The following is a 23058-nucleotide window of genomic DNA, read 5'->3' as shown; positions in this document are numbered from 1 at the left end:
CTTTGAAATTTGATAAGCAATAATTTAGGGAGAAACAAGAAGAAAAAACAAAACCAAAACCAACACTTTGTCACTGTTGTTGGGATGGGGGCTTTCTTTGTTTTCTTTCTTTCTAACTCCTCCAATTCCCACTTTAATTTCTGATCTGCAGTAGGCTTAGCTCTTTTCTGAAGACACACTTAGCATTTGTGGTTACACATGGTAAGAAGCTTGCAACAGAACTTTTTAAAGCATGATTTTTGTTACATCCTAAGTCCTGAGTGTTTCTGGAAAAACACATTTATATTATACTGGAAATTCTTAGGGAAATAGGATCTGCTCAACAGGAATTTGCTTCAGAGCCAAATATGCTAGAACTCATGTTTTTGGTTAGAAAGAGCACCCACATAGATTCAACCTTTGCTAGGTACTCAGAATACCTATTTTAGAGATCAAGAAGGAAGACATAGGGCTTCCCTGGTGGCGCAGTGGTTGAGAGTCTGCCTGCCAATGCAGGGGACACAGGTTCGAGCCCTGGTCTGGGAAGATCCCATATGCCGCGGAGCAACTAGGCCCGTGAGCCACAGCTGCTGAGCCTGCGCGTCTGGAGCCTGTGCTCCACAACGGGAGAGGCCGTGATAGTGAGAGGCCCGCGCACCGCGATGAAGAGTGGCCCCCGCTTGCCACAACTGGAGAAAGCCCTCGCACAGAAACGAAGACCCAACACACCCAAAAATAAATTGCAATCATTGTTGCTTTTGTTGTGGTCATCCATGTACAATGCTTGGTGTCAGTCTATTTATGTCTTGTAAAAATAAAATACAGTGTGTGTGTGTGTGAAAAAAAAAAAAAAAAAAAAAGAGCTGCAAACAGACTTACTGGCAGATTTTCTGATCTATTATGGCAATGGAAACCATCTGATGCCTGTTTTCAAACATATTTGCAGATGGCCAGAACTTATGACTCCATTAATAAAACAAACGTGTCTATGAACTTAATGTAATCCTTTTGACCTTAATAAAGTCTTAAATCCTGAGTAAATCTGTTTTAAGATTGAAAAATGTACACAAAAGTGAAACATTGCATACACTCACTAGAGTTTATGACCCTTGCCTCCTACCACTGCTCCCTGGCTAACTTAGTGCCATTTAAAGTGCTTCCTTTGGTGATAGCAAATTATAAATCCATATCTCTGTAAGACGCTCTCAAAGGCTTGTACATAAGCACACATGCATGCACACACACACACAGTTTTCTCTCGCATTGATTTTGTTGGCAGGTTGAAAAATGACCGAGGACTTTCTGTTCTAATTCTAAATATCATTGTTTGTAATGATAATATGCTGTTCATTTTCCTGGATTTTCTGCCATGGAAATGCTAGACACATTACAATAAAATATATTCTTATGCAAATAAAAAAAAAAAAAAAAGATGACTAAAATCAATGACTCTTTAAAAAAAAAAAAAAAAAAAAAAAAAAAAGAAGGAAGACATAAGACATATGCCTCTCAATGGGGGCAAAGAATAGAGGTGGGGTGCTGATGAGTCACCTTCACTTCATTCCACTAACCCTTGTGTACTTATTTATTTGTCCAACATCAGCATCATAACTACAAAATTGAACATGAAATACTCTTATTCCTTTAGCTTACTCTAGGGAAAAAATAAACATTTGAAATATGCTCCCCAGACATTTTATTACAGGATGTCCTTGCCAATGTACCTTGCATAGCCTTTAAAAAAAAACTTTCATATGCTACTTAAATCACCCTGCATTTGCTCTTTGTAGGCCAGTTCCAGGTAGGAGGGTTCATTAAGCCCTAATGAAACTTTTAGGAAGACATCTTATGTTTGTTTATTGTATGCATAAAACGCACCCACTGGGATATAGAGAGCTGCTCCATCGTCTGCCTACACATCTCCTGTATACGAATTTTCAGACCATGTTTAATACACAAATTGGAAAACAAAAGTTTTTTACCCCATTTTGTCTCCTGCTTTATTCTAAAGAAGAAAGTTCTTGCATAAGCTCTTCCTTTTCTTGTTGCAACTCCTGCAAATGCTGTTGGTTTTGCTCCAGTCTGTCCTCCAGCCACTGCAGTAGAGGTCCGCTGACTGCCGACATCTGACTGCACAGGTTCTTGGTAAACACTTCAATAGGAAAAACACAGAGATAACAATCCACCACCAGTAGCGCCCAACAGTGAGTACAGAAAGAGGGGGAAGGAGGAGGACGTAGAAAAAGTGCAGAAGTAGAACTGGCAGACAACTTTGTATGGGCAGCCAGGGGAAAGGCAGGAGAGCTGAGCAAAGAAGATACCTATTCGGAGGCCATGCTGAACATCCCTGGATCCATAAGCCAGACGGAAGCCTTGCTATGCAGAGAGCAGAAAGATATCCAGCTTTTTACTTCCATAGCAAAAGGGTAAGAGCTACAGAAGGGTCTCTTTCCTCAGCTCTCAGACCTTCTCACTGTGAATGACCATAGCTTCCCAGTGAGCTAGAACTCTGTCTTCTGCAACTTAATTTTTCACGAGTTCAGAAAGAAAATTGCTTACCAAGTGTTACATACATTGAAGAATACATTAATGCAACTCACCTGAAAGCTCCTCTTTTAAAATGAGGAAAAACCAGAGAGATGAAGGGAGTGATCACCCTTCATGTCTTCCTAGGAATGTTCAGCTTCACAGTGAGACAGAGATTCTGTGGCCCTCTTTTTAAAACAAATTCTGCCTAATGGAAATATCTTTTTCTCTCTTATGATACATGACTTATTAAAATGACCACTGTAATATTGTGGGGTATACCTTCCAAGATATATGTATATGTATATGTGTGTGAACCTGTGTGCATATGTATATATACTTTTGAATAAAAATGGTTCTGATGAACCTAGGGGCAGGACAGGAATAAAGACACAGGTGTAGAGAATGGACTTGTGGACACGGGGAGGGGGAAGGGTAAGCTGGGACGAAGTGAGAGAGTGGCATGGACATACATACACCCCCAAATGTAAAACAGATAGCTAGTGGGAAGCAGCCGCATAGCACAGGGAGATCAGCTCGGTGCTTTGTGACCACCTAGAGGGGTGGGATAGGGAGGGTGGGAGGGAGAAGCAAGAGGGAGGAGATATGGGAACATATGTATATGTATAACTGATTCACTTTGTTATAAAGCAGAAACTAACACAACATTTGTAAAGCAGTTATACTCCAATAAAGATGTTAAAAAATTTTTTTTAAATAAAGTTAAAAAAACTATGATTTTGGACGTTACTTTTACCTCACACAACAATAAGCCATAGACATCTTCCTGTGTTGATAAAGATCTACCTTTCCTTCTTAACGGCTGTACAGTATTCATCAGAATGGATGTACCAGTTTAATAAGTCTTCTATTGATGGACCTTTCAGTGGCATCCAATTTTTTGCTATTATAAAGACTGCGATTAATATCCCTTTATTTTTGTGCACTTGTCCTACAAATTTTTGAAGGATACGTTTTTCGATGTGGAATTGCTAGATTCAAGTCCACATATATTTAAAAATTATACCTCCAGGAACAGTATATGGGAGTGTTCACTTCCCTCACATCCTCATCTAATTCTCTCTCAATTTAATCTTTGTCAAAAGAAAAGGAGAAAACCTTATGACTTTATCTTAATCCATACTTCTTTTATAGATTATTATGAACAATTTGATTTTTCTGTAGGGATCTATAAAAGTCTTTAATTCTTATTTAGTCAGTCTTTTGTGACTTCCTTATATTTTCCTCCTGTATTTTTTTTAACTTTTAATGAGCTTTATTGGGGTATAATTTACAGACAATAAATGACCCCACTTTAAGGGTACAGTTCAGTGAGGTTTGACAAATGCATACCCCTTATAACCACCCTCCAGTCAAGATACAGGCCGTTTCCATCAGCCCAGAGGCCCCTCTGGGTTCCCTCTGCAGCCGGTGCCCCTCGCCCAGCCCCAGGTGGCTGCCCATCTGCTTGCTGTCACCATAGGTTAGTTTAGCCTATTCTTGAATTTCATATAAATGGAACTATAGAGTATGTAGCACTTTGTGTGATGCTTCTTTCAGTTGGCATAATGAGATTCATCCAGGTTGTTCGTGTATCAGTAGTGTGTTCTTTCCATTGCTGAGCAATACCTTGTTGTATGGATGGATCACACTTCGTTTATCCATTCACCCACTGACAGACAATTGGGTGTTCCCACTTTTTGGCTATTGTGAATAATGCTGCTACAAACATTCCTATACAAGTTTTTGTTTGAACACCTGTTTTCAACTCTTTGGGGTATATGCCTAGGAGAGGAACTGGTGGGACATTTGGTAGTTGTAGTTGCCAATCTCTTTTCCAAAGTGGTTGTACTATATTTAATAGTAAAAGTCTAAATATATCTGGAATTTATTTTTTGTGTAGGGCATTAAGTAGGAATTTATTTTTTTCCCAAATGGAAATAGAAGTATAAACTAAGAAACAAATGAACTGTCCCAACACTATTTAGTGAACAATCCATCCTTTTAAAAATTGATTTGAAGTAACATCTTTCTTAGATATAAATTCTTAAATACATATACATGGGCTCTATTCAGTTCTGATTTATCTGTCCATGTCTGAATTATCAATATACTTTTTTAGTTGCTGTGGCTTTAGAGTACGGCTACATATCATACATTACCTTATATTATTAACTCTTTGCCATGTTTTACCTCCAGATAAAAATGATGGGACAGATAAACCAAGCCATCTCTGTCTTTATTCTCTCAAAGTACTTGCCTATAATACTTGGAAACCTCCTTTTCTTCCTTCCTAGTGACTTTGCCAGAATGGCCTGGGAGTCAGGGTTAGTCAGAAGGTGTGGGTGGGTAGGTGTGTATGTTGGGAAAAGTGATTTAATGTGTATATTGAGCAGAAATCCTTGGCCTTGTATAGGAATTCCTTATATATTTATTTACATGAAAAGATCTCCCTCATGCTCTCCCTTTTATGTCTGTCTGTCTGTCTATCCATCTCTTTCAACTCCCACCACAATAGGCTGGTACTGATATGCTGGAAACCGGCTCACAACAGCCAACTGTTGAAATTTCAGGAAGTTTGCAAACTGGTTACAGCCATGTTAGTTGTTTGAAATCAGCCACAGTAGGTGTGTTACACTATGGAAACTTGCAAACACAACAAATCGGGGCCCTCCCTGTCTCCCTGAGAACTGGTGTTAAACATGTCCAGTCATGTATAGTATTCAGTGGTCCACAGGATTCAATAGAAAAGTTGGGAGCAGGATTAGTAAATGGCAAAGCTCTTGGGAAAGAAAACTCAAGGGTAATTTGTACTCATCACTTCAGTCACTTCAACTAAATTTGCTTCTGTCATGTGAGTATTTCACTGCCTGTACTTGAGAAAAAAAATCTTACCTGAGCCATTATGGATCTTGGTTACTGAGTCCAGATGTGTAAGGCTAAAGGGATAAAATAGTTTAGGTTAGTAGCAAAGCAGCAGTTCATCTAATCCGTTTGGCAGTGGTCTGCTACAGACCTCTGCCAACCAGATTAGAGAAATATGTATCATTGAACTTCCCATTATTGTTCCGTGTTTCATGATTTGGGGGATGTAATTTTATTCAGAACGTTGAGGTAATTCAAAGAAATAATTTTAAAATTATTGTTTCTCGCTGAAGCCTTCCTGTAGTACACAGTACTTGGCAACAGGGCTACTAAGATGTTAATGTTTTTTAACAACTAAAAACAGTGTCTTTGCCCCAGAAGGATCCAAAGTGCACCAGGAGAGAAACAAGTGTTAAAGAGATTGTTATCACACAGGGTGAGACATGTGATGACTTTCTCCCAGAGAGCTGAAAGGAAAGGGGGCTCATGGCTTGAGCTGCTAAAGATGAGAGGACAGGAGAGAACAGGGACCAGGCCCGAGAAGTGGGAAGAGGAGCAGCGAGGGTCTCTACCTGTGGATCCTCCTATATGCATCCTGCTCCTCTTGGCACAGGATCTTGGGCAGCTCAACTGCTGACTCAAGGCACACTTTCCCAATGGTTACATGAGGTACAATATGAATTGGAATTTCAATTCTCTCATACCTGTAAGACAGTCAGTTCAGGTCAGTTTTTGTTTGTTTGTTTCCAGCTTTACTGAGGTATAATTGACAAATAGGAATTATATGTATATATTTAAGGTGTACAAATTGATATTACGATATATATACACATTCAGAAATGATCACCACACTCAAGCTAATTAACATATCCATCACCTCACATAATTACCATGTTTTGTGGCGATTTAACATTTAAGATCTACCTTCTTAACAAATTTCAAGTACAAAATCACCATGTTGTACATCAAATCGCCAGAACTCATTTATCCTAAAACTTTGTACCCTTAGACCAGGGGTCCCCAACCCCCGGGCCGCGGACCAGTACCGGTCTGTGGAGGAGGAGGTGAGTGGTGGGCGAGCAAAGGAAGCCTCATCTGCCGCTCCCCGTTGCTCCCCAATGCTCGCATTCCCGCCTGAACCATACCCCCTCCGCCCACACCCGTGGAAAAATTGTCTTCCATGAAACCGGTCCCTGGTGCCAAAAAGCTTGGGGACCACTGCCTTAGACCAATACTTCCTCATTCTCCCCTCTACCCTCCGTGCCACAGCACCACCATTCTACTCTCTGGGTCTATTGGTTTGACTCTTAGATTCCACATATAAGTGAGAACATGCAATGCAGTATTTGTCTTTCTCGGACTTATTTCACTCAGCATAATGACCAGGTTGATCCAAGTTTTTGCAAATGGTATGTATATATACATACGTATACACATACCATATTTTCTTTATCCATTCATCCACGGACAGACATTTAGGTTGTTTTCATTCCTTGTGAATAATGCTGTGATGAACATGGGAGCACAGATATCATTTTGAGATACTGATTTCACTTCCTTTGGATATATACCAAGAAGTTGGTAAGTTTTTAATGCTGACTTGTCATAATCAGAAGTTTTCTATAGTTTTAATAGAAATTTTGGGACACAGTAAGCTTCAAAGATTAAATATTCCTGTTACTTATTTAGTAACTCAACTCCAAAGGGGACACAGTTCAAACTGAGTTCATGTGGGGAGCAAATTGGAAGTACATACATTTGCAGAGCCAATATTCTCATAGAAAATCTGAGGCCACTTTGTAAACTTAACAGAAGCCTTGGGGGTGCAAGGTCCTTATGCTCATTCCCCAGACAAGGGAAATAGCTAATTAATACTGTTTTCAGCCAAGAAGTTGCCAGTGGGGTTGAACACATTAATCACAAAGCCTGGGGAAGAGGAAATGTAGACTCTTCAGTGACTCCATCAGATTCATTATGTGGAAGGGATTACTCATATAAATACTCACTTGTTCTAACTCAGTGATCACCAGTGGCCCTCACTTCCCATTTTCTCCCCTGGAGGGAAATAGGTAAGTAATTTACAAATACTTCCATTTTCATGCTAGAGTGAGGTCAACCAATCTACCTCTAAATACTTCTCACCCCAAATCCACCTAAACTCCACCTAACAGTGGGTTCAGTGGAGCAACCAGGTTGAGGGTCCCTGGCACTGTGTGACCTCATTGGCACATGGTGGTATATCAGCATAAGATCTAGCTCCCTCCTCTCTCTTTCCCACCCAGCAGAATGCGTCTGGCCCCCTCACCACTTCTATTCAAAATAATATTAGAAGTCCTAGCCAAAGAAATTAGGCAAGTAAAACAAAGGTATCTAAATAGGAAAGGATGAAGTAAAATTACCTCTGTTTGCAGATGACTTAATCTTATAGATAGAAAACCCTAAATACTCCTCCAACCCCCCCAAAACCGATTAGAACTAATAAATTCAGCAAGGTTGCAGGTGTCTTCAGGGCCCCACATCTGAAAGCTCTAGAGGGGAAATCCTGCCTTGCCACTTGCAGATTCTCGTGGCTTGAGGAGATTCTTTGCTTGTGGCAGCGTAACTCCTATCTCTGTCTCCATCTGTGCATTTGGGAGGTGATCAGGTAATGAGGTTGGAGCCCTCATGAATGGGATCTTTATAAAAGTGTCTTTATAAAAGAGGGTATATTTCTGTAATCTCTCTTCTGTTCTATTGAACTCTGATCCTTTCACCAGTACCACCTGTCTTGATCATTATAGCTTAATAGCAACTCAGTATCTGGTAATGTGATTCCTCCCAATTTATTCTTGTTTCCCCAGATCTTTCTGGCTATTAAGGTTCTTTTGCCCTTTCATAAAATTTTAGAATCTAGTCCCTCAAAAAATTCTGCTGGGAATTTGATTGCTATTAAATCTATAGATTTGGGGAGAGTTGACATATTTGCTACTCTCACTGTTCTAATCCATGAACATGATATGTCTCTCCATTTATTTACTTATTTTTTATTTTTTATTTTTTATTTATTTTATTTTTTTGGCTGCGTTGGGCCTTCATTGCTGCACGTGGGCTTTCTCTAGTTGCGACGAGCAGGGGCTACGCTTTGCTGCCGTGCGTGGGCTTCTCATTGCAGTGGCTTCTCTTGTTGCAGAGCATGGGCTCTAGGCGTGCGGGCTTCAGTAGTTGTGGCTCACGGGCTGTAGAGTGCAGGCTCAGTAGTTGTGGCGCACAGGCTTAGTTGCTCTGTGGCATGAGGGCTCTTCCTGGACCAGGGCTCGAACCCATGTCCCCTGCATTGGCAGGCGGATTCTTAACCACTGTGCCACCAGGGAAGCCCCTCTCCATTTATTTAGATCTTTGATTTTATTCATGAGTTCTGAATTATTCAACATACAAATCCTGTATGTGTTCCTTCTATTTGCACACAACATGATTGTCTATATGAGGTTAGCAAGGTCATAAAGTACAAGATTAACACAGACATACAAATCAGTTTTGTTTCTATATTCCAGCAATGAACATTTGTAAATGGAAGCTTTTAAAAAATGCCACTCAAAATAGCTTCCCCCAAAATGAAGTATATTTAGGTTGGTTCCACATTTTGGCTATTGTGAATAATGCTGTAATAAACATGGGTGTGCAAATCTCTTTGAGATCCTGTTTTCAATTCTGTTGGATATACATAGAGATTGCTGGATCATATGGTAATTTTAGTTTTAATTTTCTGAGGAACCTCCGTATTGTTTTCCATACAGACTACACCATTTTACATTCCCAGGGCACAAGGGTTCCAACTTCTTCACATGCTCACCAAACATTTGTTCTTTTCTGTGTTTTTGATAATGGCCATCCTAGTGGGTATGAACTGATATCTCACTGTGGTTTTGATTTGCATTTTTTTAATGATTAGTGATGTTGAGCATCTTCTCATGTTTGCTGGCCATTTGTGTATCTTCTTTGGAGAAATGTCTGCTAAAGTCCTTTGCCCATTTTTAAATTGGGTTATTTTGTTGTTGAGTTGTAGGAATTCTCTTTATATTCTGGGTATTAACCCCTTATCAGATATATAATTTGCAAATATCTTCTCCCATGATGTAGGCTGCCTTTTCACTCTGTTAATTATTTCCTTTGATGATCAAAAAGTTTTTAAGTTTAATGTAGTGCATTTGTCTATTTTTGCTTTTGTTGCCTGTGCTTTTGGTGTAATATCCGAGAAGTCATTGCCAAATTCGATCTCATGAGCTTTTCCATTTTCTTCTGGGACTTTTATAGATTTAGGTCTTACATTTAGGTTTTTATTCCACTTCGAGTTAGTTTTTGTATACTGTGTAAGGTAAGGGCCCAACTTTATTCTTTTGCATGTGACTATCCAGTTTTCCCAGCATCACTTATTGAAGAGAATGTCCTTTCCCCATCAAGTGTTCTGGAACCTTGGTCAAAGATCATTTGACTACATACATGAGAGTTTAATTTGGGACTCACTATTCTGCTCCACTGGTTTTTATGTCCGTTTTTATGCTAGTACCACACTGTTTTGATTACTGTGGCTTTTTAGTAAGTTTTGAAATGAGGAAGTGTGAGACTTCCAATTTTGTTCTTCTTTTTCAAAATTGTTTTGGCTATTCAGGGTCCCTTGAGATTCCATATGAATTTTAGGATAGATTTTTCTATTTCTGTAGACAAACAAAACACAACACTATTGGGATTTTGATAAGGACTGCATTAAATCTGTAAATCGCTTTGAGTAGTATTGACATCTTAACAATATTAAGTTATTCAATCCATGTACATGGGATGTCTATTTATTTGTGTCTTCTTTTATTTCTTTCAGCAGCACTTTGCAGTTTTCAGTGTACAAGTCTTTCACTTTTTGGTTAGGTTTATTCCTAAGTATTTAATTCATTTTGATGCTATTGTAAATGGATTGTCCTCTTAATTGTCCTCTTAATTTCCTTTTTGGATTGTTCATTGTTAGTGTATACAAACACAACTGATTTTTTGGCACTGATTTAGTATCCTGCAACTTTGCTGAATTCATTCATTCTAATAGTTTTTTTAGTGGAGTCTTTGGGGCTTTCTATGTATAAGATTATGTCATCTGTAAACAGAGATAATTTTACTTCCTCCTTTCCAATTTGGATGCTTTTTATTTCTTTTTCTTGCCTAATTGCTTCCAGTTCCATGTTGAATGCCCATTTTTAAATTGAGTTGCTTGTCTTTTTATTGTTTAGCGTAAGAGTTCTTTACATATTCTGGATGCTATACCATAATCAATTGGGAGAAGCCACAATGGGGGCTTCTGGAAGGATAGTAAGTTTCATTTCTTGATATGTGTTGCAGTTTCATAGACACATTTCACTTTGTGAAAATTCATGGAGGTGGTGATCTGTGTTGAGGTTGTGTGGGTATGTTTATGAAAGTTGATTGAGCTGGACACATAATTAGTGTGCTCTTCTGTATGTGTGTTATACTTCAACTGAAAAGCTAAAATCAACAAACCAAACTAAGGTTATGAAGAAGCTCTAGAGTTTGCTAGAACTCACAGGTCAGAATACTAGTTTTGAAGTCTATAGCTGAAGGGATATTCAACAATTATTTATTGAGCACCAGGGATACAGTGATTAAAGGGAAGCATTTGTTTCAAGAATCTTACAATGTTAATAGAGAGACAAAATATTAAAATATACTGTTACAAGTATTATGAAAAAGGAAATATAGGATTCTATTTAGTTCTCAGAAGGAGTACTAACTGGGTTGATATTGGAGGTTGAGGGGTATCAAGGAAGAATTCCTAAAGTTGAGCTTAGTCTTCAAAAACAAGTGTTAGCCAGCCGATGGCTGGAGAAACAGGCCAACTATGAAGGGCTTCAGGTTTGTTTTCTGTTTCTTTTCTGAGGATGTTATGGAGAAGGACCATTTCAGAAAAGCTACAGCATAGATACAAGATAGAAGGGAAGGAAGACAGGAACACAATGGGTGGGTGAAATGGAAACCAAAATTAAACGACTTTTAAAAAAATAATGAAAATGAAAATACTGCTACTATCCTAGCATCTATGAAATATAAAGCAGAGATTAGCAGAAATTCATAGCCTTAAGCACTTATATCAATAAAAATGAAAGACAAAAAATGTATTAAATAAATTCCAAACTCCAAATGCTAAGATAAAGCACAAGAAATAATCAAAATAAAACATAAGGAAGGAAATAATAAAAGATAAAATAAAAATTAATGAGGGTGGGCGTAGGAAAAAACAATCAAATTAATAAACAAAAACGATTGTCTTGGGGGAAATTAACAAAATAGACACACTACTAGCTAACATAATCAAGGTGGAAAAGGGACAAAGCACAAATATACAAAATACGAAATAACGAGGGGGAGATAACTGTTGAAATAGAAGAGATTTAAAATACCATAAGAGACTCTCTGGCAGATAGATCTCTATGCAAATAAATTTGAAAATGAGACAAAATGGATAATTTCTTAAGAAAATACAGTTTACCACAGTGGACCTCATTAGGAAAAAAAGCATAAATAGATCAATTACCATAAAAGAAACAGAGGAATACATCAAGGAACTATCCCCCGCCCCCCAAATAAAAGGCCCTATTGCTTTCATAGAGGAATTGTCAAAGAATACATTGTCCCCAATGTTACATACATTGTACCAGAGCCTAGAAAATGAAAGAAAACTTCAAACAACTCTTATGAATCAAGTATAATATGGAAACCTAAACCTGATAAAAACAATACAAAAAAATTCCAAAAAGTTATCACTTATGACTGTTGATGCAAAAGTACTAAATAAAATATTAGCCAAAATAGCCCAATATCATATTAAGAGAACCTAGTAGGATGTTTTTCCAGGAAGGCAAGCTTGGTTCAATAGTAGGAAATCTATTAATATAATACATCATATTAATAGATCTAAAGAAAAAATTACCTTCATAGGTCCTGAAAAATTAACAAAATTCAACAGTCATTCCTGATTAAACACAGAACAAAAGAGGTAATTATGGATTTATGGATATTTTCTTAATAGGAAAAAGTACGTATACCTTAGTCCTGAATACAATCTTAATAGTGAAATACTATAGGAATTTCACAAGGATCAGAAACAAAGTAAGACTGCCTACTATTTTCCACTGTTAATTTAAATATAAAGGAGATACTAGGCAATGCACTTACACATAAGAAATCAATTAGAGGCACAGGAACTGGAGAAGTAAAACTATTTCTATTTACGGATAAGACATAATATTTATCTGGAAAGCGCTAGAGAATCAAAGGTAAAATTAATGCAAGGAATAAAATCATTCTGGAAGGTAAAAACGTTAATACAGATGTAATAGCCTTCAAATATACAAACAATAAAAAGAGTCACAGTGGAAAAAACAAACCCATTCAAAATGCAAACAAAGAATCCCATGTGCAGCAAAGTTTCAGAACCACTGTGTTAGAACACACAACCTCCTTCCCTGTCAGGCCTTCCAACATGCTATGTCCTCTGCCTGGGGTTTCCCCCTATTTTTACTTGACTAATTTCTACTCACCCCTCAGAAGCCAGCTTAAGAATGCTTTCTTCAGCAAAGACTTCCCTGATCACCTTACAGCACTTATCACAGCTGCAACGAGTTAATTGTGTAATTAACTTTTAAATTTCTTTTTCCCCTATTCTTTTTTCCAGCTTTTTTGAGATATAATTGACATATAAACTGTGTAAGTTTAAGGTGTACAATGTGTTGATTTGATACTTACATATAGCAAAATGATTGCTACCATAGTATTAGCTAAGCCTCCATCAGGTCACATAATTGCCACTTCTTTTTTTGTGGTGAGAACATTAAAGATCTCTCTTTTGTAAGTCCTGACACTCAGGCCTCATCCTTTACCCCATTATAAAAATCACCATCTCTGGAGGAGGGACCCACACAGAATAATTTCACTGCCCTAAAAATTCTCTAAGCTCTGCCTATTCATTCCTCCCTCCTGTCAAACCCCTGGGAACCACTGATCCTTTTACTGTCTTTCCTTTTACAGCATGTCATTTTGTTGGAATCATACACTAGATAGCCTTTTCAGATTGGCTAGGTATAGTTTTTAAACTGCTTAAGTGATTCCAATATTCAGCCAAGTTTGAGAATGAATGGTCTAACTCACGTTTCTTCCTCCACATCTTCCAGTCTACTCAGGTCAAACCTTCCCTAACTTTTGGTGACAAAATATTCCCTAGAGTTGCAGAAGTAAAGCTTATTAGCCATTCTTTGGAAAGAAAAGATAAGGTCAGGTACATGAGTTTTCTAACAGTAAAAGAAAGCTTCTGATTAGCAAAGTGCTTTCTGGCTACATGTGAAACATCAAAGAGACTTGTAGTTCCATTACTCCCTAAGTCACAGACTTTCAAGGGGGCGAAGGTGAGAACTCTGCTAGCTCTAACAAGCTAGTTTGTTTACTTTCCTGTGACACTCACTTATATGGCTTATTCTTTCAAAATTGTGAGATAGGTTTTAGAGAAATTATGTCATAAAAAGATGGCTATTGTAAACATTCAGTTGATTCAAACATTGTATTAGTTATATAAATGATTTGATAATGAGCTTGCTCTGCTTTCTGCAAGATAATTTGTGTTCAAATTTATAAAATCCTCTCATTGTGAATATGATGTTAAAGGACCAATCACATTATTCTCTTCCCATTTGTACAGAATTTTAAGAAATGAAGTGATTTTGAATTTTAAAAAAGGAAGATAAAATAGGAATAAACCTAAACAAAACATGCACAAAATCTATATGAGAAAAACTTAACACTTTCTTGAAAGACACAAAAGTAGACTACAGCAAATGGAAAGACATCCAGTGTTCTCAAAAGGGATTATGCAAACATCATAAAGATTAATTACAAATTAATTTATAAATTTAACACAATCACAATACCAAAAAGTTTCTGCTGGAGCTAGCCAAGTTGACAGTAAAGTTCACATGGAAAACTAAACATGTAAGAATAGGGAAACACAGAAAAAGAAAACCTATTGAGGACTGGCTGTAGCAGACAGTAAAACATACAATAATTATGTGCCGGTACACAAATAGACAGCCAGACAGAATAGAAAGTCTAGAAATTGATCTAAACAAATAGGGAATTATTGAATGTGATAAAAGGAAGCATCTAGAACAGAAGCAAGAAAAACTACGATCCTGCGGCCTGTGGACCAAAAACCACAGTTACAGAAAGATAGAGAAGATGAAAAGGCAGAGGGCTATGTACCAGATGAAGGAACAAGAAAAAACCCCAGAAAAACAACTAAATGAAGTGGAGATAGGCAACCTTCCAGAAAAAGAATTCAGAATAATGATAGTGAAGATGATCCAGGACCTCGGAAAAAGAATGGAGGCAAAGACCGAGAAGATGCAAGAAATGATTAACAAAGACCTAGAAGAATTAAAGAACAAACAAACAGAGATCACCAATACAATAACTGAAATGAAAACTACACTAGAAGGAATCAATAGCAGAATAACTGAGGCAGAAGAACGGATAAGTGACCTGGAAGACAGAATGGTGGAATTCACTGCTGCAGAACAGACTAAAGAAAAAAGAATGAAAAGAAATGAAGACAGCCTAAGAGACCTCTGGGACAACATTAAACGCAACAACATTCGCATTATAGGGGTCCCAGAAGGAGAAGAGAGAGAGAAAGGACCAGAGAAAATATTTGAAGAGATTATAGTCGAAAACTTCCCTAACATGGGAAAGGAAATAGCCACCCAAGTCCAGGAAGCGCAGAGAGTCCCATACAGAATAAACCCAAGGAGAAACATGCCGAGACACATAGTAATCAAAGTGGCAAAAATTAAAGACAAAGAAAAATTATTGAAAGCAGCAAGGGAAAAACGACAAATAACATACAAGGGAACTCCCATAAGGTTAACAGCTGATTTCTCAGCAGAAACTCTGCAAGCCAGAAGGGAGTGGCATGATATACTTAAAGTGATGAAAGGGAAGAACCTACAACCAAGATTACTCTACCCGGCAAGGATCTCATTTAGATTTGATGGAGAAATCAGAAGCTTTGCAGACAAGCAAAAGCTAAGAGAATTCAGCACCACCAAACCAGCTCTACAACAAATGCTAAAGGAACTTCTCTAAGTGGGAAACACAAGAGAAGAAAAGGACCTACAAAAACAAACCCAAAACAATTAAGAAAATGGTCATAGGAACATACATATCGATAATTACCTTAAACGTGAATGGATTAAATGCCCCAACCAAAAGACATAGACTGGCTGAATGGATACAAAAACAAGACCCATATATATGCTGTCTACAAGAGACCCACTTTAGACCTAGGGACACATACAGACTGAAAGTGAGGGGATGGAAAAAGATATTCCATGCAAATGGAAATCAAAAGAAAGCTGGAGTAGCTATACTCATATCAGATAAAATAGACTTTAAAATAAAGAATGTTACAAGAGACAAGGAAGGACACTACATAATGATCCAGGGATCAATCCAAGAAGAAGATATAACAATTATAAATATATATGCACCCAACATAGGAGCACCTCAATACATAAGGCAACTGCTAACAGCTATAAAAGAGGAAATCGACAGTAACACAATAATAGTGGGGGACTTTAACACCTCACTTACACCAATGGACAGATCATCCAAAATGAAAATAAATAAGGAAACAGAAGCTTTAAATGACACAATAGACCAGATAGATTTAATTGATATATATAGGACATTCCATCCAAAAACAGCAGATTACACGTTCTTCTCAAGTGCGCACGGAACATTCTCCAGGATAGATCACATCTTGGGTCACAAATCAAGCCTCAGTAAATTTAAGAAAATTGAAATCATATCAAGCATCTTTTCTGACCACAACGCTATGAGATTAGAAATGAATTACAGGGAAAAAAACGTAAAAAGGACAAACACATGGAGGCTAAACAATACGTTACTAAATAACCAAGAGATCACTGAAGAAATCAAAGAGGAAATCAAAAAATACCTAGAGACAAATGACAATGAAAACACGACGACCCAAAACCTATGGGATGCAGCAAAAGCGGTTCTAAGAGGGAAGTTTATAGCTATACAAGCCTACCTAAAGAAACAAGAAAAATCTCAAGTAAACAATCTAACCTTACACCTAAAGAAACTAGAGAAAGAAGAACAAACAAAACCCAAAGTTAGCAGAAGGAAAGAAATCATAAAGATCAGAGCAGAAACAAATGAAATAGAAACAAAGAAAACAATAGCAAAGATCAATAAAACTAAAAGTTGGTTCTTTGAGAAGATAAACAAAATTGATAAGCCATTAGCCAGACTCATCAAGAAAAAGAGGGAGAGGACTCAAATCAATAAAATCAGAAATGAAAAAGGAGAAGTTACAACAGACACCGCAGAAATACAAAGCATCCTAAGAGACTACTACAAGCAACTTTATGCCAATAAAATGGACAACCTGGAAGAAATGGACAAATTCTTAGAAAGGTATAACCTTCCCAGACTGAATCAGGAAGAAACAGAAAATATGAACAGACCAATCACAAGTAATGAAATTGAAACTGTGATTAAAAATCTTCCAACAAACAAAAGTCCAGGACCAGATGGCTTCACAGGTGAATTCTATCAAACATTTAGAGAAGAGCTAACACCCATCCTTCTCAAACTCTTCCAAAAAATTGCAGAGGAAGGAACACTCCCAAACTCATTCTGAGGCCACCATCACCCTGATACCAAAACCAGACAAAGACACTACAAAAAAAGAAAATTACAGACCAATATCACTGATGAATATAGATGCAAAAATCCTCAACAAAATACTAGCAAACAGAATCCAGCAACACATTAAAAGGATCATACACCACGATCAAGTGGGATTTATCCCAGGGATGCAAGGATTCTTCAATATACGCAAATCAATCAATGTGATACACCATATTAACAAATTGAAGAATAAAAACCATATGATCATCTCAATAGATGCAGAAAAAGCTTTTGACAAAATTCAACACCCATTTCTGATAAAAACTCTCCAGAAAGTGGGCATAGAGGGAACCTACCTCAACATAATAAAGGCCATATATGACAAACCCACAGCAAACATCATTCTCAATGGTGAAAAACTGAAAGCATTTCCTCTAAGATCAGGAATGAGACAAGGATGTCCACTCTCACCACTATTATTCAACATAGTTCTGGAAGTCCTAGCCACGGCAATCAGAGAAGAAAAAGAAATAAAAGGAATACAAATTGGAAAAGAAGAAGTAAAACTGTCACTGTTTGCGGATGACATGATACTATACATAGAGAATCCTAAAACTGCCACCAGAAAACTGCTAGAGCTGATTAATGAATATGGTAACGTTGCAGGATACAAAATTAATGCACAGAAATCTCTTGCATTCCTATACACTAATGATGAAAAATCTGAAAGAGAAATTATGGAAACACTCCCATTTACCATTGCAACAAAAAGAATAAAATACCTAGGAATAAACCTACCTAGGGAGACGAAAGACCTGTATGCAGAAAACTATAAGACACTGATGAAAGAAATTAAAGATGATACCAACAGATGGAGAGATATACCATGTTCTTGGATTGGAAGAATCAACATTGTGAAAATGAGTATACTACCCAAAGCAATCTACAGATTCAATGCAATCCCTATCAAATTACCAATGGCATTTTTTACGGAGCTAGAACAAATCATCTTAAAATTTGTATGGAGACACAAAAGACCCCGAATAGCCAAAGCAGTCTTGAGGGAAAAAAATGGAGCTGGAGGAATCAGACTCCCTGACTTCAGACTATACTACAAAGCTACAGTAATCAAGACAGTATGGTACTGGCACAAAAACAGAAACATAGATCAATGGAACAAGATAGAAAGCCCAGAGATTAACCCACGCACCTATGGTCAACTAATCTATGACAAAGGAGGCAAAGATATACAATGGAGAAAAGACAGTCTCTTCAATAAGTGGTGCTGGGAAAACTGGACAGCTACATGTAAAAGAATGAAATTAGAATACTCCCTAACACCATACACAAAAATAAACTCAAAATGGATTAGAGACCTAAATATAAGACTGGACACTATAAAACTCTTAGAGGAAAACATAGGAAGAACACTCTTTGACATAAATCACAGCAAGATCTTTTTTGATCCACCTCCTAGAGTAATGGAAATAAAAACAAAAATAAACAAATGGGACCTAATGAAACTTCAAAGCTTTTGCACAGCAAAGGAAACCATAAACAAGACGAAAAGACAACCCTCAGAATGGGAGAAAATATTTGCAAATGAATCAACGGACAAAGGATTAATCTCCAAAAGATATAAACAGCTCATTCAGCTCAATATCAAAGAAACAAACACCCCAATCCAAAAATGGGCAGAAGACCTAAATAGACATTTCTCCAAAGAAGACATACAGATGGCCAAGAAGCACATGAAAAGATGCTCAACATCACTAATTATTAGAGAAATGCAAATCAAAACTACAATGAGGTATCACCTCACTCCTGTTAGAATGGGCATCATCAGAAAATCTACAAACAACAAATGCTGGAGAGGGTGTGGAGAAAAGGGAACCCTCTTGCACTGTTGGTGGGAATGTAAATTGATACAGCCACTATGGAGAACAGTATGGAGGTTCCTTAAAAAACTAAAAATAGAATTACCATATGACCCAGCAATCCCACTACTGGGCATATACCCAGAGAAAACCGTAATTCAAAAAGACACATGCACCCGAATGTTCATTGCAGCACTATTTACAATAGCCAGGTCATGGAAGCAACCTAAATGCCCATCAACAGACGAATGGATAAAGAAGTTGTGGTACATATATACAATGGAATATTACTCAGCCATAAAAAGGAACGAAATTGAGTCATTTGTTGAGACATGGATGGATCTAGAGACTGTCATACAGAGTGAAGTAAGTCAGAAAGAGAAAAACAAATATCGTATATTAATGCATGTATGCGGAACCTAGAAAAATGGTACAGATGAGCCAGTTTGCAGGGCAGAAGTTGAGACACAAATGTAGAGAATGGTCATATGGACACCAAGGGGGGAAAACTGCGGTGAGGTGGGGATGGTGGTGTGCTGAATTGGGCAATTGGGATTGACATGTATACACTGATGTGTATAAAACTGATGCCTAATAAGAACCTGCAGTATAAAAAAACAAACAAAACAACTAATACTAAACTTTCATTGGGTTATTTGTATGGAAATATGTTAATATAAATGTTTCAGACATTACATGAAATTTCTAAAAATCTTATATTTGTATTTGTATGGAAATATGTTAATATAAATGTTTCAGACATTACATGAAATTTCTAAAAATCTTATATTTGTATTTGTATGGAAATATGTATGGAAATATGTTAATATAAATGTTTCAGACATTACATGAAATTTCTAAAAATCTTATATGTTCTGGTATAATGTTATAAGTAATAATCCTAGTTATTACTTTAAAATGTATATCTCAGAAATAACTAATTTTCTTGTCAACTGCATTATTATGAAGTTTCATCAAATCTTTAACCGTGGTCATTTTTAAGTCTTTTGTCATTTACAGACAGTTCTGGGTGTACTCTGATGATTTTGCAAATATGTTCCTATAAAAGGGTTTCATCTTCAAGAAATTCATGGAAAAGACTCTGACAAGTACAGGTTTCTGGTAACTGACTGTACTGCTGAACTGAATGAATAAGCATTTTCAGAACTCTAATGAAAAACTGATGAACTCATAAAAGTGCTAACAAAAGATCAAGATGAAAAAAAAATTAATTACATGGGACTGAGTGAACTGATGAGGATGAGTATAATTTTTGTGACTTTCTGTCTGAATTTAAAAAAAAAAAATCCCACAAGGACTCAGAGGCAAAGAATATACAAATCAATTTTCACTGCAAAGTAAAGGAGCTGTTACAGTGGAGGATTACTGGACTGAATGTCAATATTATGACATAGTATGAGTGTGTTTCATGTTTGGTAATTGCAATCATTGTTGCTTTTGTTGTGGTCATCCATGTACAATGCTTGGTGTCAGTCTATTTATGTCTTGTAAAAATAAAATACAGTGTGTGTGTGTGTGTGAATAAAAAAAATAAAAATAAAAAAAAAAAAAAAAGGAAGCATCTAAAATAACTGGGGTAAAGAATAGCTTTTTAGTAAGCGGTTTTGGGACAGGTGGATAGCCATTTAGAAAGACATAAAATCAGATCCACATCTCACGATACACAAAATAAACTCTCAACTGTATAGTTCTGACTTTTGACTTTTAGAACCATGTTGATATTTCACATACCCCAAAGGGAAAAAAAAGTATGGGTTTAAAAAATTCTAAAATGGAAAATAACCAGGAAAAAGCCCTGTCTTTCAAAAGAATAATAATAACCACAGGGAAGCGGTGGAGGGCAAAAAGACAAAACTCAAGTAACTTTTGAACACATTTGAGTATGTACTCTCAGGAAGAAGACAAAAAGAACTTCAAACAAATTTCGATCTTCAGTTAGTAGGTTAATACTCAGTTCAGGCTGCTACAACAAAAATACCAGAGACTGGGTGGCTTCAACAACAGGATTTTATTTCTCATAGTCCTGGAGGCTAGGAAATGCAAGATCAAGGTGCCAGCTGATTTGGTTCCTGGTAAAGGCACTCTTTCTGGTTTGCAGATACCTTCTTGCTGTGTCCACACATGGTGGAGAGAGTGATCATCTCTCTTGTGTCTCTTCTTAAAAGGGCAATAATCCCATTCATGAGGGCTCCACCCTCATGACCTAATTATCTTCCAAATGCTCCACCTCCAAATACCATCACATTAGGGATTAGGGCTCTACATATGAATTTGGGGGTAGGTGGGGGGCCACAGACATTGAGTCCACAGCAGTTTGTATAGGTTAGCAATTCTGAAACTACTTTCTGTATATTCTAGGATTGAGCAATAAGTTAACATATTATGGATAGCAGGAACAAAGTTTCTCTAGGTCAGAGAAGAGAATTGTAAGTATGGAAAGGGAGAATGCTAGAATGAACCCTAAGATGTGGGAAAGGATTGGAGTTATTGGTGTGAACTCATGGGGGGGGTGTGTGTACATGAATATGCACACATACATACTTCTTCCTAGCTCTATCTACTGAGAGAGTCTAGAAGCAATGACACTCTAAGAGTAATGAGTATACCTAGCACCCAGACCTTGGTTTCTAAATAGCATTGTTAACTTAAAAGAACCACAGTACAGGCTAAGATGGAGGGATGGGGACCAGACTTATCCCCTTCTTGAAACAACTAAAAAAGTGTAAAAAGAAGAAAAAAAAAGTGAAACAATGACTCACAAGACCTTGGAAAACAGGCAGTGAAGGACAGTGAAACCTGGAAGATGAGAAGCAAGATGAGTCTCAGCTTACTACACGAAGAAAGTTTCCAGGCTGCAGCAAAGGGAGGGGAACCCCACCTAGAGCTTGAAGGTCTCAAGTTGAGAAGATAGAGCTGAGGCTCTGGGAAAGCCAAGGAGGCTTGAATTTGCAGGGCAAAGGACTGTAGAGGAGAAAGCAGCAAAGAGAATTCCAGAGATCTTTAGAGGGTCACCTTCAAGTGTTCAGTTGAGTAGTGATCAGGGCACATATGTGAGGAAACTACATAAGGCCAGGGAAACAATAACCCAGAAGGATTAAAGGGAACTATCCTCAAAGTATACCCAGGGCCAGTAATACTGCCTGTCCCCAAAAGCCTTAATGGGAAATCTCATAATTCAGAAGACAACAGAGTACTAAAAATGGTCTAGCCTCAGGAGTAGAGAAAATGAACCTTACGTTAAATACTGCTTTGTTTTTGCCTAATAAAGCTTAAAAGCAAGACCCAAAAGGATCAAACTATTTCTATTAACAGTATCTCAAAGCAAAGCTCAAGAATATTTTTAGGAATATAAATATATCTAACACCCAATAAGGTAAAATTCAAAATGTCTGCATTCAATCAAAAATTGCCAGGCACGCAAAGCAGCAGAAAAACCCAACCCATAATGAAGAGAGAAAATCAAATGAAATTGACCCAGAAATGAGGCATATCTAGCAACAGTAATTAGCAGACACATACATTAAAACAGATATTATAACTATTCTATATTTTCAAGAAGCTAGAGCAAAGACTGAACATGTTAAGTAGAGACAGAAAGAAATAAAGACCCAAATCAGACTTCTGGAGATGAAAATTACAACACATGAGATAAAAAGTACACTGGATAGGGTTAACAGAAAATTAAACATTACAGAAAAAAGATTAGTGAACTTGAAGACACAGCAGTTGAGACTCTACAAAATAAATCACAGATTTATTTTCTGTCAAAAAAAAGATTAAAAGAAATGAACTGTGAGACAATATCAAGTAGCCAAATGTATGTGTAATTGGACTATCCAAAGAAGAGGAGTGAGTAGAACAGAAAAATTTTGTAGAAATAATGGCTTAGATTTTTCTAAATTTGATGAAAAATGTAAATCCACAGGTCTAAGAAGCTCAATGAAACCCAAGCACAGGACACATGAAAACAATTACACCATGGTACACTATAATCAAATCGTTTTAAACCAGTGATAAAGAGAATCTTAAAAGAAATCAGGAATTATTA

The 23058-nt window shown here is 37.1% G+C and overlaps 1 protein-coding gene across 4 annotated transcripts in view; it reads right to left on the bottom strand.

Moving 5' to 3' along the window:
- The window catches only part of BRCC3 (BRCA1/BRCA2-containing complex subunit 3), a 76987-nt gene that overhangs the window by 1530 nt on the left and 52399 nt on the right, over positions 1 to 23058 (bottom strand). For all 4 annotated transcript variants that reach the window (XM_036840714.1, XM_036840717.1, XM_036840715.1 and 1 more), the window contains 3 exons: positions 5943 to 6074; positions 5401 to 5444; positions 1962 to 2131 (listed from right to left, as the gene is read on the bottom strand). In XM_036840714.1, coding sequence (XP_036696609.1) covers positions 1980 to 2131; positions 5401 to 5444; positions 5943 to 6074 — 328 coding nt within the window. In that variant the 3' untranslated portion in view covers positions 1962 to 1979. The remainder of the gene's footprint in view (positions 1 to 1961; positions 2132 to 5400; positions 5445 to 5942; positions 6075 to 23058) is intronic.

Source organism: Balaenoptera musculus, chromosome X, assembly GCF_009873245.2.
Source record: "Balaenoptera musculus isolate JJ_BM4_2016_0621 chromosome X, mBalMus1.pri.v3, whole genome shotgun sequence".
Lineage (NCBI taxonomy): Eukaryota > Metazoa > Chordata > Mammalia > Artiodactyla > Balaenopteridae > Balaenoptera > Balaenoptera musculus.
This window is presented reverse-complemented; position numbering and strand designations above follow the sequence as displayed.